Source organism: Eriocheir sinensis, chromosome 58, assembly GCF_024679095.1.
Source record: "Eriocheir sinensis breed Jianghai 21 chromosome 58, ASM2467909v1, whole genome shotgun sequence".
NCBI classification, from domain to species: domain Eukaryota; kingdom Metazoa; phylum Arthropoda; class Malacostraca; order Decapoda; family Varunidae; genus Eriocheir; species Eriocheir sinensis.
In genome coordinates this window covers 2,878,249-2,893,506 of record NC_066566.1, presented here as the reverse complement: position 1 = coordinate 2,893,506, position 15,258 = coordinate 2,878,249, and the positions used below count along the sequence as shown (strand labels likewise).

The 15,258-nt window shown below is 44.3% G+C and overlaps 1 protein-coding gene across 2 annotated transcripts in view; it reads left to right on the top strand.

Moving 5' to 3' along the window:
• The window catches only part of LOC126985044 (fibronectin type-III domain-containing protein 3a-like), a 127,943-nt gene that overhangs the window by 81,556 nt on the left and 31,129 nt on the right, over positions 1–15,258 (top strand). For both annotated transcript variants that reach the window (XM_050839312.1, XM_050839313.1), the window contains exon 2: positions 5,906–6,069. In XM_050839312.1, coding sequence (XP_050695269.1) covers positions 5,906–6,069 — 164 coding nt within the window. The remainder of the gene's footprint in view (positions 1–5,905; positions 6,070–15,258) is intronic.

Below are 15,258 nucleotides of genomic sequence, written 5' to 3'. Positions count from 1 at the left end.
CCGTCCTGTCATTTCCCTTTTATCTCCCCTTTCTTTCTCCTTGGCCTGTCCCTTTCTTTTCCTTTCTTCTTTCTTCATCCTCTTTTTTCCGTTTCTTCCTCATCCCTTCTCCTTTCCCCCTTTTCTTTCTTTCTCCTCCCCATCTCTTATTTTCTTCCTTTCTCATCCCCTCTCCTTTCCCCTCTTTATTTTCTTTATTTCTCCTCCCTTCCCTTTTCTTTTCCTTTCTCATTTCTTTTCTCCTCCCCCTCCTTTTTTCCCTTTCTCCTCCCCCTTTATTTTCATCCCTTCTCCTTTCTCCCCCTTTCTTTTCTTCCCCTTCTTTCCCCCTTACTTTGTTTCCTTTCTCTCCTCACCCCCCCACGCCAATGTTTTCATCCTTTCTTTCCCCTCTACTTCCTTATTTTCCTTTCTTGGGCGGTCCCGTTCTGTCTTTTCTTCTCCTGTTATCCCTTTCTTTTTCTTCGTTTCTTCCTTTCCCCGGTCACACAAGGAGAGGGGTCACAGGTGTCCATCCTCTCCCTTCCCCTCCTTCCTCCCCTTTCCCTCCTTCCTCCCCCTTTCCCTCCTTCCCCCTTCTTCCTCCTCCTCCTCTTCCCCCTCCTTGATCTCTTCCCTTTGTCACCCTGTCAGTCTCGTTAAATTCCCTTCTTAGAGTTGTTTACATACTCCTGTTGTGATCCGTCTACTTCCATTTCTGTTTATCTATCCACGCCCCTCTCTCTCTCTCTCTCTCTCTCTCTCTCTCTCTCTCTCTCTCTCTCTCTCTCTCTCTCTCTCATCAACATCACCCTCCTCTCCCCGTTTTTTTTATATTTTTTTATATTTTTTTAGTTATCCTTTTATTTTTCTTTGTTCATCACGTTTTCTTTCTAATCATCCACTCCTTTTTTTTTCTATAACCACGCTTCTAACTTTTTTTTTACTTTTCTTTTTTCTTTCCTCAGTTTTATCAACGCCTCGCTTCTCCTTTTCTTTATTTTGTGGTACTCATCTTTTCACTTCTAAACATTTACTAACTTTTTCTCTAGCCTTCAGTTCTTTCTTTATAACCACGCTTCTATCTGTCTATCTTACCTATCTTCTTTTCTTCCTATTAACTCTTCTTACTTCATTTTCCTTCTTTTGCTCGTTTACTCCTTTTTTCCACCCTTTTCTACCTCCCAATTCTCAGTCTTCCACTAATCCACCATCATAGGTACGGTTTTTATTTCTTCCTTTTCCTCGTATGTCATCTTCCTATTTTTCTATTTTCTCATTCCCAAAGACTTTTTTTCATTTACACATTCGACTTTACAATTCTCAGTCTTCCACTAATCCACCATCATAGGTACGGTTTTTATTTCTTCCTTTTCCTCGTATACATCGTCTTCTGTTTTTATTTCCAATTCCAGAGGCTTCACGTCTATTACTTCTTGTTTTACACTTTTCTATATGCTTATTCTCACTCTTCCACAAATTCACCATTATAGGTACGGTTTTTATCTCTTCCTTTTCCTCGTATACGTCGTCTACCATTTTTTTCCCCATTCCCAGAGGCCCCTTTTCTATATGCTTATTCTCACTCTTCCACAAATTCACCATCATAGGTACAGTTTTTATTTCTTCCTTTTCCTCGTATACGTCATCTCCCATTTTTTTCCCCATTTCCGTCCCTAGTACTCTTCATCTCCTCCGCTACTAGGAACCAATTATTCTTAGTTTCTCTACCTTTTCTTCGTATAACTCCTATTCCCGGACCTAACTTTTATTTCTATTCTCCTTAGTACAAGGCTTTCGTATAGGAGTTGTGGGAGGCATATCCATGGGGGGTGTGGGGTAGTTTTATGACCCTGGTGGTAGGTAGTTTGACAAGGCTTTCTGTAGTATACCTTGAGCGTGAAGGGAAAGAAAACACTAATGAAAACTCGATAAATCTCTCTTTCCGGCCTTTGGTAATATAGTTTGTTGATTCTGGAAGCGGAAACGTCTGAATACCGATAGATTTCTGTAGCTTTTATCTCCCTTTCGTTGTCCAGTCTTTATTTATTGGCTAGGAAGTTAATATGCATACTTTCTCGCGACCTATACCTTAAAGAACTATGCTGTAGGGTCCATATAAGGGAATAGGGAGAGCGTGTTTTAGTGGTTGGACTCAAATCTCTGTTGGCCCGGTCTATTTTTCTTGCTAGGCTTTATAGTGACGCTGCTGCTTCGCTCCACCGCTAGACAAGGCTACCTCTCACTTGGCGCTCCCTCCCTTCCATCCATACATTCCTCGCTAACAAGACCTCTCTCTCTCTCTCTCTCTCTCTCTCTCTCTCTCTCTCTCTCTCTCCATAGTATTATCCATGAAAAACGCCTTTCCTCATGCTCTTCCCTTGCATGCTACGTACATTTCAAGCCCCTAAAATCTTCGTATACTAAGAAATTCCCTTCTTTTTCTAATTATTATTTTTTCCCTCACTTCTAAGCTCTCGTATCCCTGGTATTTTTATTTGTACGATAGTCCTTCCTTTTGTTCCTTTCACTCCATCCCCCTCTTCCTGGCTCTCCCACTCTTCCTCTCTTCCATTCTCTCTAATAGTCCACCATACCAAAGCCTTTTCACTGATGTTTTTGGCTTTTATCTCTCGTCATCTTCCTCTTGATATCTCCTTCCCTTCCTCTTACACTCTATTTTCATTTTCATTACTCTTCATACACATACTTCGGTTTACTTGTCATTGGCTATCATCTCCCTTCCTCTTTCTCAATCTCTCCTCTTCCTCTACTTCCATTCTTATTACTCCTCACACACACTTCTGTTTACTCATATTTCCGTCTTCCATCTCCTCCTCCCCTTCCTCGATCTCCCTCCCTTTCTTATGTGTACCCTGTATGCTAATCTCTCGCTCGGAGTATCCTCTTCAGAACCGTCTTTCCTCCTTTGGCACACTGTTATACCCGCGTCTCCTTATTCTGCTCAGTTTTATGTATTGTTTTATTCCCTCAGCTACTTGTGTCCACGCAGTTTTCGGCCCCTTAAGATATACTATATACGGTGGTACTCATCTCTAGTTAATGTTTATCCCTCTAATGTTCCTTCTGTTACACCCTTGTCCTATTTCGCATAGTTATAATTGTTTTCTTTCTTCAACTAATCGTGTCCATGCAGTTTTAGCCCCTTAAGATAACACTATATACGGTACAACTGCATTCTCATCTATATTAAATGTTATCTAAATTAATCCTTATACCTTCGTCTCCTTGATCCGCATAGCTATATTTGTTTTCTTCCTACAACTAATCGTATCCATGCAGTTTTAGCCCCTTAAGATAACACTATATACGGTACAACTGCATCCTCATCGCTATTAAATGTTATCTCAAATGTTCCCTCTGGTGTACTCTCGCCTCCTTATCCCACCTGTTTTTATTACCTTTAATCCACCATGTACTCGTATCCTCACTTTTTGTTACCATATACGGTGCTGTTCATCTCTATCAAAGGTTATCCCTCAAATATTTATCCTTAGCTTTAAATTACACGCTTGATATTTTACCTTTCCCTTCCACTGAGTTTTGTATTCATTTTATTCTTCCCACGGTCTAAACCCACGCATTTTTTCACCCTTTAAGGAACTACTTCAAACGATGCTGTCCATTTCATTCTAAGGCTCTCGCTCAAATACTTCCTCTCACTCTTACATTACACGCATATTATAGTTCTCTTCAAGCCTTTCCACGGACTTGTCACGCCTCCATCCTGCTCCGACAATGCTCTAACTTCATCTTTCCATCTTCTTTATTCATTCCCATCTTGCTTCTACATCTCATCTTCTCGTCATCATCATTCTCCTCCATCTTACTTAACCTCATTAAACCACGCAACTCGTACTCTGATTCAGTTTTCATATCAATCATGGTTCCTGCCCTGACTTACACCTTCTGCAGGATTTGCTAATACACTCAAAGTTGACGATGATAGCTGTTACTCTTAATAAATTGAAACTATTAACTGATTGTAACTTGAAGGGTAAAAGTTGATAGTTCGTGAGGATACGGGTCCTGAATTCCCACTCTTTAACTCGACTTGTTCCGCTTCGTAACCTTGCCACTCTGTTCCTTCTCCTCTTCCCCTTCCCAACCCTTCCACTGCGCGGTAATGCCACTATAAAACTCTTAAGTGTCCCTTGTAATACAACGCACCCCTTACGACAACTCTTCCCGCTGACCTTCCATCCTCCCTCCCCTAACACATACACGCCCATTGTACCCTCCAGTCATCTGCTTCTACACACGTCTCTCACCCATTTATAAACGGCTTGAAGGCATGATCTCTCCTCTCCGCGCATTCCTCAGTGATCGTACCCCATACACACACACACACACACACACACACACACACACACACACATCACGGTGGTCTTATCTCAAGCTAATCCGTTTCAAATATCTACTCTTTTTCACGCTTATCATAGCCTGATCGTACGCTGATCCCTCAAACGTATTCAAATGCTAATCGTGTGCTACTCAACCCCCCTTCCTACTAACATGCTGCTTCATGGTTTAGCTCCTTATTTGTAAACGTATCGGACTCCCTTTGCGACTAATTTCCAAGACCACAGAGAATGTTAACCGGGTATTCTTGGGTCCTTTTCCCGCCAAAGATGCAGAACACAGAAGATTAACCTCCTTTCAGTAATCCTTCACTTTTTCAGGCCATCCTTTCTTTCCCTTACTGTTTCAACGCTTGTCTTAATCCTTCGTTTATCCCATTTTTTAATACTTTTTTCCAACCCTTCTCTTCATACATATATTCCTCGGGTACTCTTTGATCCTCCTTTCAGTAATCCTTCACTTTTTTTAACCATCCTTTCCTACCCTTTACTGTTTCAACGCTCTTCCTTTGTTTTCTCTACCCTTCCCTTCGTATATATACTCCTCGGATACCTATTTTGGATCAGAATCGATTATAGGGGATCCAGTCTCATATGGGTTCGGGTTCTGGCGTCTATTGCGGTGTTCTTTTTTCACCTATAACTGTATTATTTAACCTTCCTATTCCTAACTGTACTCCTTAACCCTCCTAACCGTACTCTTTAAACCTCTAACTCTTCTCTATGTACGGTTACTTCACTTATATAATATCGTGCTGTTTTTTTACGCCTATAACTGTACTCCTTCAACCTCCTAACCGCACTCTTTCATCATTCACCTTTTCTTTCCTATGGTTATTTCACTCTTTTGACTTATACTGTTTACTCTCGTCTTTCTTAACTATACTCTCCTCATCTTAACTCTTTTCTCCTTACTCAATACGGTTAGTTAACTCATATTTATCCATCCTATACTTTTTTTTATCCTATGACTGTACTCCTTCACTCTCCTACAACTCTCTCTCATTCCTAAGCCTTCCCTACATACCACGGTTATTTCACCCTTCTAAGCATTCTCCTTCACCCTAGTTATAAGCGTTCCCCGTCACCCTCCTACTCCTCCCTCCCTCTCTCTCATTCCTAAACCTTCCCTACATACCACGGCTATTTCACTTGTTTGACTTTCATTGACTTGTATTCTCTATTATTGACTTCCAGACCCGTTTTCTTTCACCCTTCTAAGCATTCTCCTTCACCCTAGTCCCAACCCCCCTCGAAAAAAAAATGAAAACTCAAAAAACATATCAGTCTCCCCTCCCCTCCTACTCAGAAAACCTGCTTGCCCTATCCGAAAGCGATAAATGGTACACAAAAAAGCTACATATTCCTTAAAAATATATGTAACTTCTCCCCCTCAAAAAAAAAAAAAACACTCCTCCCCCTCAGAAAAGTATTACTGCCTTCAAAAGAAATTAACACAAAACACACGCAGAAAAATCTTAGTGCATTCATCTTCAAGCGTTCTCCGTCACCCGACTAAACGCCCTTCTTTTGCTCCTCCGCAGGTCCGGCAAGCGTGCGGATGGTGTCGAATAGCACCTCCCCGCCGATCCCCCTCCCGGTGCAGGTTCCTCCGGGGCATGTGGTGCAGCAGATAGTGGACGAGACGGGCACGCTGCGGCACATCATCCTGTCTACCCAGCCCGTGCCGATGCCCATCTGCCCCTACGTGAGTACTCAGAGGGAGGGTTGATGTGTTAATGGGAGATGTGTGGTTATTTTTGAGTCTCCCTTGTAATATCACCGTTTTTTTCGTTACCTAACCTAACCTAACCATTTTGTCTATTGTTTCGAAGGACGCATAGATTACTTTGTTTGCATGTAATAACAGTTGGTTTGGCCTACTGTATAATAAGGAGAAACTGCAAGAGATAAGTAGTGTATTGGTTTAATTATGGGTCTGTGGTTTGTGTGAATGCGATAGGAAGTTTAAAGAAAGATTATACGTGAAGTTTAGACGTGTTTAATTTGCTTTGGCTTGTCAGGTTAAGGGAGACTGCAAGAAATAAAGAGATCAGTACAGTAGAAACTGATTTATGAATAGGTTAGTGGTAATTTAATTATTAGGAAGTCTGAAGGAAGATTGGACACAAAGTTAAGACCTGTAGCAGTTAGTTTAGCGTGATAGATAAGAACAGAACACAAGAGAAGCAGAAATTGGTTTATTAATAGACTCGTGAATTCATGGTTTGTGTGAATAGGAAAGGAAGTCTGATACGAACTTAAAAACAAAGGAAAAACAGGAAGTAGCGGAAGTTGGATGTATAGATAAGGGAAAGGAACCAAAATAGAAGCAGAAATTAGCTTAATAATATAATCGTGAATAGGAAAGGAAGTCTGATACGAACATAAAAACAGGAAGTACCAGAAGTTGGATGTATAGATAAGGGAAGAGAAGCAAAATAGAAGCAGAAATTAGCTTATTAATATAGTCTTGAATAGGAAAGGAAGTCTGATACGAACATAAAAACAGGAAAAACAGGAAGTAGCAGAAGTTGGTTGTATAGATAAGGGAAGAAAAGCAGAAGAGAAGCAGAAATCGTCAGCAGCTGGAAATGGTACAGATATGGTAAGGGAAAGAAAGCGCGCGAGAAGCAGAACTTGTCAGCAGTTGGGAATATTGAAACTTTTATAAGGGAAAGAAAACAAGAGAAGCAGGAACGGGTTGTGAACGGCTGAAGATCTTAAAACTTGCATAACGAGGGATTGCAAGATAGAGGGGCAGGAATTTACTTATTTTTATTATTAATAGAATTATCGATAGAACATAATTGGCAGTCTGGGAATGATATAAAAAAAAGTGCTATCGACCGATTGATTGATTGATTGATTCGTGCATTTAATGAGTTTTGTTGTTGTTGTTGTTGTTAATATTAAGGGATGGCAAATTTTTACTCGTCTTAAGGTATTCGTCCATGTTTTTCATTTTTGTTCTTCGCTGTGTGTGTGTGTGTGTGTGTGTGTGTGTGTGTGTGTGTGTGTGTGTGTGTGTGTGTGTGTGTGTGTGTGTGTGTTATTTACTCCGTTTCTCTCCGTTCTACTTCTCTCAATGTTATTGCCCCCGTGACTTTCTCTTTACATTCTCCTCCTCCTCCTCTTCCTCCTCCTCCTCTTTTTCTTCTATTTCACTATTTCATTTTCTTATCTTTTCTCCTTTTACTCCTTTTCCTCTTTCTTTTATCTTTTTTTACCTCCTCCTCCTCCTCCTCCTCTTTTTCTTCTATTTCACTATTTCATTTTCATTTCTTTTCTCCTTTTACTCCTTTTCCTCTTTCTTTTATCTTTTTTTTACCTCCTCCTCCTCCTCCTCCTCCTCCTCTTCTCTTCATCTTTTCTCTTCTCATCATCTCTCTGTTTTGTCTCCTTCAGCTCCTCCTCCTCCTCCTCCTCCTCTTCTTCTTCTTTCTTCCATTCTATCATTCCATTTTCATACCTTTCTCCTTCTCTAACTCCTTCAACTCCTTTTCTTCTTTCTTCTTTTTTATCTATTTTTTTACCTCGCCTCTTCCTCTTCTTCTTTTTCCTCATCTTTTTCTTCTTTTATCATCTTTCTGTATTTTCCCAGCTTGTCTTCTTCAGCTCCCCCTCCTCCTCCTTTTCCTCTTTTATCATATTTTCTCGCCTATGAGTCTTATTTTCTTATCTATATATTTTCCTCTCGTCTCCTTCAACTCCCTCCTTCTCCTAATGTGTTTTGTCGAGTTTTCCTTCCTTTCTCTCTTCGTTCTCATTATATAACCTCCACGTCCTCCTTCGTAAAGTAGCAAAACAAAGAAGAGAATACAAGAGAATGAAAAGGGAGAAGAGAAAGGGAAGGGAAGAAGGGAAGGGTTTGAGGGTGTGGGAGCGTTGGGTTGTTAGGCAAGACTAGGCTATGCAAGGTGAGGACTGTGTATATCGTATCGTCCGGCCGAGAAGACGTTTGTTGTTTCTGGTCTATTATCGTACATGAAGGAGAGCGTCTTAACATTACTTTGTCTCCTTTTTCTTCCTCTGATCATTTTTTTTTTTTTTCGTGTTTTTCGAATCGTTTCTTCTCTTTTCTTTTTCCTACTTATATTACAACTACTACTACTACTACTACTACCACCATCACTACTAACTACTACTACCACTACGACCACCATTAGAGAGAGAGAGAGAGAGAGAGAGAGAGAGAGAGAGAGAGAGAGAGTGGCCTTGTCATAAGTGGAGGATGCCAGACTTGGAGGGGAAGGGGAGGAAAGGGATAGAAGATGGGAGGTGAGGAAATGGGGAGAGGAGGGGAAGGGGAGGAAAGGGAGAGAGGAGGAGAAGAGGGGAGGAGGAGGGGAAGGGGGGGGGGGGCACAGACCTAACCAACTAACTAGTATGAACATGGTACAGAGAAGGCTTCCCTACCTCCTCCTCCTCCTCCTCCTCCTTACGTAAGAGTGACGTCCAAGATGGCATCGAACCCTCTGTGGCCTTCATTGTCTTGAATCATAAGGGGGAGGAGGGGGGGAGAGGGTGAAGGGGGGGGGTGCCACGTGTAAGGAAGGTGGGAGGGGTTGGAGGAAAGGAGGAGGAGGAGGAGGGGAAGGGTGCCACATGTAAGGGAAGAAGGTGGGACTGAAGAAATAGAGGAGGAGGAGGAGGAGGAGGAGGAGGTGGTGATGGAAGGAGAAAAGGGTAGAAAAGGATTGAAGGAAAGGGAGGGAAAGTAGATTGTCACGTAGCAATGAGGAAGTGCGGAGAAGGAAAGGGAGGAGGAGGAGGAGGAGGAGAAGGAGGAGGAGGAGAAGGAGGAGGAGGGGTGGGTGGGTGCCTGATTATAGGTGGTTACGTGTGAGGAAGAAAAGACAAAGGAGGAGAGGAGGAGGAGGAGGAAAAGACGTGAAGGCAGAGGAAAAGAGGTGGAGGAGGAGGAAAAGGAGACTTAAAGGAGGAAAATGAGATAACAGTAAATAATATAGAAGAAAAAAGGAATATGAGGAAATGAAGGAGTTAATGGAAGGAGGAGGAGGTGGAGGAAAAGTAGATAGAAAGGAGGAAAATGAGATAAAGTACGTAGGAAAAGGAGATTTAAAGGAGGAAAATGAGATAACAGTAAATAACACAAGAAAAAAAGGGATATGAGAAAATGAAGGAGGTAATGGAAGGAGGAGGAGGAGAAGGAGGAGATGATGGAAGAAAAGGAAATGAAGGAGGAGAAAGAAGTGGAGGACAAAAAGGAGGTGAAGTTAAAGAAGAAATATGAAGGAAGGAAGGAAGGAGGAGGAGGAGGAAAAGATGAAGAAGAAAAGTAGATGACGAAAATGAGACGAAAGAATAAAAAAAAGATATTTGAAGGAAGGGAGGAGGAGGAGGAGGCGAAGATGGTGAAAGAAAAAGGAGATGAAGGAGTTACAGAAGAAATAAGACGAAAGGAAGGAAGGAGGAGGAGGACGAAAATTGATAAAGTATATGGAGAAGAAACATGAAGGAAGGAAGGAAGAAGAAAGGAGGAGGAGGAGGAGGAGGAAAGAAAAGGAGATGAAGAAGAAGGAAATGGTGTACGAAACGAAGAAATGGAGAAGAAACGTGAAGGAAGGAAGGAAGGAAGAAGGAAACAGGAGGAGGAGGATGGAAGAAAAGGAGATGAAGGAGAAGGAAATTGAGGATGAACCGAAAAAATATGCAGAAAGGTACAAGGAAGAAAAGGAAGACAAGAAGTTAAAGGAAGATGGAAGAGGAAGAGAAGGAGGAGGTGGAAGAGGAAGATAAGGAGGAGGTGGAGGAGGCGAAGATGAAGGAGGAGGAAGATGGAGGATGAGGTTCAAGTTCCCGCCCACAGCCGCCGTCCAGCGAGGCCAACATGGCGTCTTGTTTGTTTACATCCACCCCTGGTAACCACATCAGGGCCGGCGTTCGAAGCCCCGCGGTGGCCATGGCTTCGGGCGGCGCCGCTGGAGGAGGAGGAGGAAGAGGGTGGCAACGTGGCACTCCTCCTGGGGCACTGGCGGCTTGTGTGTGTGTGTGTGTGTGTGTGTTTCGGTTCTTCTTCCTTGTTCTTTTGTATCTCTGTTTACTAATCGTGTTAACTTCCCTCCTTCTTTTTTCTCTCTCTCTCTCTCCTCTCTTTTCTCTCCTCTCATTTCTCTTTTCTTCCCACTCTCTCCTGTTCTCCTTTTCTCTTTCTGCCTTTCCTTTTATCTTTTTTTTATTCTCTCTCTCTCTCTCTCTCTCTCTCTCTCTCTCTCAGAGTGTGTGTGTGTGTGTGTTTGCTATTTTCTTCCTTTCAATCACCATAACATACAGAGAGAGAGAGAGAGAGAGAGAGAGAGAGAGAGAGAGAGAGAGAGAGAGAAGCTGGGCAGGAGAAGGAAGGAGGAGGAGCAGGAGAAGGAAGAAGGAGGAGGAGGAAGAGGAGGAGGGATGCGGGGAGTCGCGGCATCCACCGTTTGTTAGGTAAACAAGAGGGAGACGACGGGAGATGAGGGACGGAGAGAAGGAGGAAGGGAGGGAGGAAAGAAGAAGGGAGAGAGACGGAGAGAGGGAGGGAAAAGGCGGTGGAGGAGACGGCGGCGGCGGAGGCGGAGGTGGGGGCGGGGGCTGGCGGCTGGCTGGGTCTCGGTTGCATGACAGCCTAAATGCTTTCTTTATCATCTGCTTCCCTCCCTCCTCCTCCTCCCGCCTCTCGTCCCCGCCCTCTCGTTTCCCTCCCGCCCTCAGCCTCCGCCGTCCTTCATCCCGGGGCTCGGCGGGGCGGGAGGACCTTCACCGGCCCCTACGCCCGCCGGAGGAGCCTCGCCGTCCCGCCCCACGGAAGGCGACTCAGACTGACTTTCTTCGATCAATAGAGAAATTGCGGCGGCGAACGGCGTGCGTACGAGAGAGAGAGAGAGAGAGAGAGAGAGAGAGAGAGAGAGAGAGAGAGAGAGAGGTGCCAGTCGTGACGTCGTCTGGCACCGGGCGTGTTTACTAGTGAGCTTCAGTGCCGCCGCCGCCACCACCACTGCCTCCACTACTACCCTTGAAATTACAGCTGCCGCCTCACACTCCCGTCGCGTCTGCTACATGTACTACGCGCTCGCCTTTCCCCTACTACTACTACTACTACTACTACTTCTATTACAGCTTTCTCTCACTCCCCACGTAAGATAATCTGGCTTAGTCTACTTTAATATTCTCACATTTCCATTCCACACCTGCCTCCTCCTCCTCCTCCTCCTCACCTGCAATATCCGTGTCCCCTTTACCTCTCCCTTCGTTCTCTTCTCTTCCCTTTAATATTACGGTGGCTTGTTGGAACTCCCCCTCTCTCTCTCTCTCTCTCTCTCTCATACATGTATTTTAATCTTTATGGAATCTCGAATTCTACGTTTTTCTTGTCCATTCATCCTGTATTGCAATTGTAGTAGTGGTAGTGGTAGTAGTAGTAGTAGTTGAGTGGTGGTGGTGGTAGTAGTAGTAGTAGTAGTAGTAGTAGTAGTAGTAGTAAAAAGTATTAGTAAAATCACACGAAATCGAACAAAATATATGTGATCGGGAAGGTAAGAGGAAGGAAGGAAAGAAAAGCGGAGGAAACGAAGACGAGGTGAGGTGAGGTGAGCAGAGGGGAGAGGGAGGGCGGGAGGGAGGGAAAGGGGAAAAGGAGGGGAAGGAAGGGGCGTGGACGGCGGGGCGGCCAGACGGGAGCGGCGGCGGCGGCGGGAGGACTTGAAGCTGACAGTCTTGCCAACTCCCTCCTCTTTCCCCTCCTCTCCTCCTCCTCCAGGGTGCTAATATCTATCATTCCACCTCTTCCTCTCCCTTCTCCCTTCCTCCTTCCCTCCTATCTCCTATCTTCCCTCCTTCCTTCTCCCGCCTTTCACTCAAACCTCCTCCTCTTCGCTGTTTCCAGTTCTCTCCTTTTCTCGGTAATCGTACGTTTGGAAGGGCAGAAGCCTCTCTTCTTCCTCCTCCTCCTCCTGCTACCATAGTTACGTTCTTACTCACCACGGAGGAGGAGGAGGGAGGAGAAAGGGAGAGAAGGGGTTAGAAGGGAAAAAAATATTTAAGTGAATTTTGCAAAAGACGCGTTCTATATATAGTACAGAGGAGAGAGAGGAGAGAGCAGACTGCAGGAGGGAAGGGAAGGAGATAAGAAGAAAGTGGAGGAGGAGATGCTGCATGTGGCATTGATGGAGAATGGAATAGGGAGGAGGAGGAGGAGGAGGGGGAGGGGGAGGAGAAGGGGAAGAGCAGTACTACAAACTATCATGAAAGCTTCGAGTTGTAAATGTGACTAAGACAAGATTAGGGAATATTTGTAGTGGTAGTGGTATGTGGTGGTGGTGGTGGTGGTGGTAGGGGTGGTGGTGTGGTAGTGGTGGTTTAAAATAATCATAATCTCAAACACATGAAAGCAATCACAGAAGCAAGCACAAGAAAGAAAGCAAGCAGGCAACCCAAGTTTTTAGTTGTTTTCGTAATTTAAAACGAGGAAAAAACCCCACATAGCTACACATTTAATTTTGCTCATCAGTTTTGTTTTTCTCTGCTTCATTTCTTCATTTTCCTTTTTTTTATCATTATTTTCATTATATTTTTTGCTGCTCGTCCGTTTTCGTTTTTCACTCGTTATTTTCTTTTATCCTTCATTATTTATTTATATACTTTTCAAAACTAAATAGCGGAGGTAAGAAAAAAAAATCTTGGAGGGGAAACTTGAAAATATGATAATAACAGCGAAGGATAGAGAAAATGTAAAATGCGAGGGATAATAAAACAAAATATAGAGAAAAGATGTAAATCCGGAAAAAAGAAATGTAAAATATTATACAGCAAGGGAAGGAAGGTAAGGCAAGATGTGTGTGTGTGTGTGTGTGTGCCAGGGAGGATCTACGACTCAGGAGAGAGAGAGAGAGAGAGAGAGAGAGAGAGAGAGCAAGGGAAGGAAGAACTTATACTCGTACACTATACCCCCCCCTCTCTCTCTCTCTCTCTCTCTCTCTCTCTCGTGGCCCTTTTTAATTACATTTTTCAGTACGATTGGACGCTTTGGACTCGGGGCGGTGAGAGAGAGAGAGAGAGAGAGGGGGCGGCAGGCAGGCAAGCAAGCAGGGAGGGAGACACACAGAGAGAGAGAGAGGAGGGAGGGAAAACGGAGAGGGAGGAGGGAGGGTACTCTTCGAATATTGCTAGTAGAGTGCAGCTTTAGTTAACCCAGTTCCCTCCCTCCTCCTCCTCCTCCTCCTCTCCCGCCGTCATGCCAGGAGGGCGGAACGGGGCGCGGCTAAAACAAGACAACGTTGGCTAAATCTGTTCTCCGTACGTTACGCTTTTGACGGGGCCTCTGCAACGTTGCCGCTTGAAAACGTTGCCTCGAAAAACGTTGCCATATGTATGTTGTGGAAGAGAGAGAGAATAATAATGGTAGTAATAGTAGTAGTAGTAGTAGTTGTGGTAGTAGTAGTGGTAGTGGTAGTAGTAGTAGTAGTAGTAGTAGTAGCAACGTTAAATTTGGCTCAAGATGTCAGGTAAAGATGTCAAAGTAACCGACAGAGATAGAATATATTTAACTCTCTCTCTCTCTCTCTCTCTCTCTCTCTCTCTCTCTCTCAAGGTCAAGACATAATGGAGCAATGTTTAAGGGCTTCTATTATCTCAAGATGCGGTGGTGGTGGCGATGGTGGTGGTGATGTTGGTAGGGGTGTAAATATTAATGTATTTACTCAATGCATATGTGTATCGAGAGAGAGAGAGAGAGAGAGAGAGAGAGAGAGAGAGAGAGGCGGTGGTCATGACGGTAATAGTGTTAATGGTATGACGGTGGTGATGGTGATTGCAATATTTTTTTTTCTCTCTCTCTCTCTCTCTCATTCTTATTACTATTAATATTACTTTTATTATTGCCAGTGTTTTATCAATACCGTGAATCGTGTAATTATTTCCACGTAAAAATAAATAGAGTTCGAAAAAAGCCATAAAAAGCGATCAGTTTATATAAGTAGGAGCAAGGAAGGAAGGGAGGAAGCTCGTCATGAACGCCCGCTATCCGCCGCTTCAAGGGCTTCATCACAGCCCTAAGCTCGTCCTCATCGGGCAGGGGTAAGGCTTCCATCACACTGCATGCTGGGCGCCGCTAACATGATCGCTTATGCAGACTAACACGCCCCTTAAGCCATGACCTGCGCGCCTGCCTCCCTGCATGACGGCCCGCGTGGCACTGACGGGAGTGGGTGACGGGTCTGGCTGGCACTGGCACTCCGCGTGGAAAAACTCTCGTACGTCACAATCAATATCCTTACAAACTTTGTGATGGACATTCTTCACTGGGGGTAGTAATTTACGAGCTTGGAGTGGTTTTGTTTTAGTTTTGGAATCCACCGTTTTGCTATGGGGTTAGGGACGGATTGGGCTGTCAGGGGTGCCGGTTTTAAGTGGTGGTTGTTTCCTGCTGTCATTGATTTCGCGAATATATATTGCCATTCAGTTCCAAGGGGCGGTTTCAAGTTTCGCGGTTTTTGGCGGCAAGATTTTTGTGGGTTTCTGGGAGGGCGGGGAACGCGTGGCAACCGTCGACCCCCCGCGAGGCCTCACTGCGAAGTAAATCCAGTCTTGTGTGTGGCTCGGTTCAGGCACAATAAATAATAATGGTAAGAGGAGGAGGAATGCGTGGCGGGGCCGGCAGTGTAGTGATGACGTGGCTTGCTCTCCCTACCCGCCTCTCTCTCCCGCCCGCCCTACCCGCCTCTCTCCCGCCCGCCCTTCCCGCCTCTCTCTCCCTCCCTCCCCCTTTTCCAGAACTCTCCATGTTATTTCCTCCCGAGCACACATTTCCCGGTGAATAATCGCTTTATACATTACGAACGGGGCTCCTTCAGCGGCGTGTATTTAAGGGGAAACTCATGGGAAAGTTTAGTATCAGAAAATC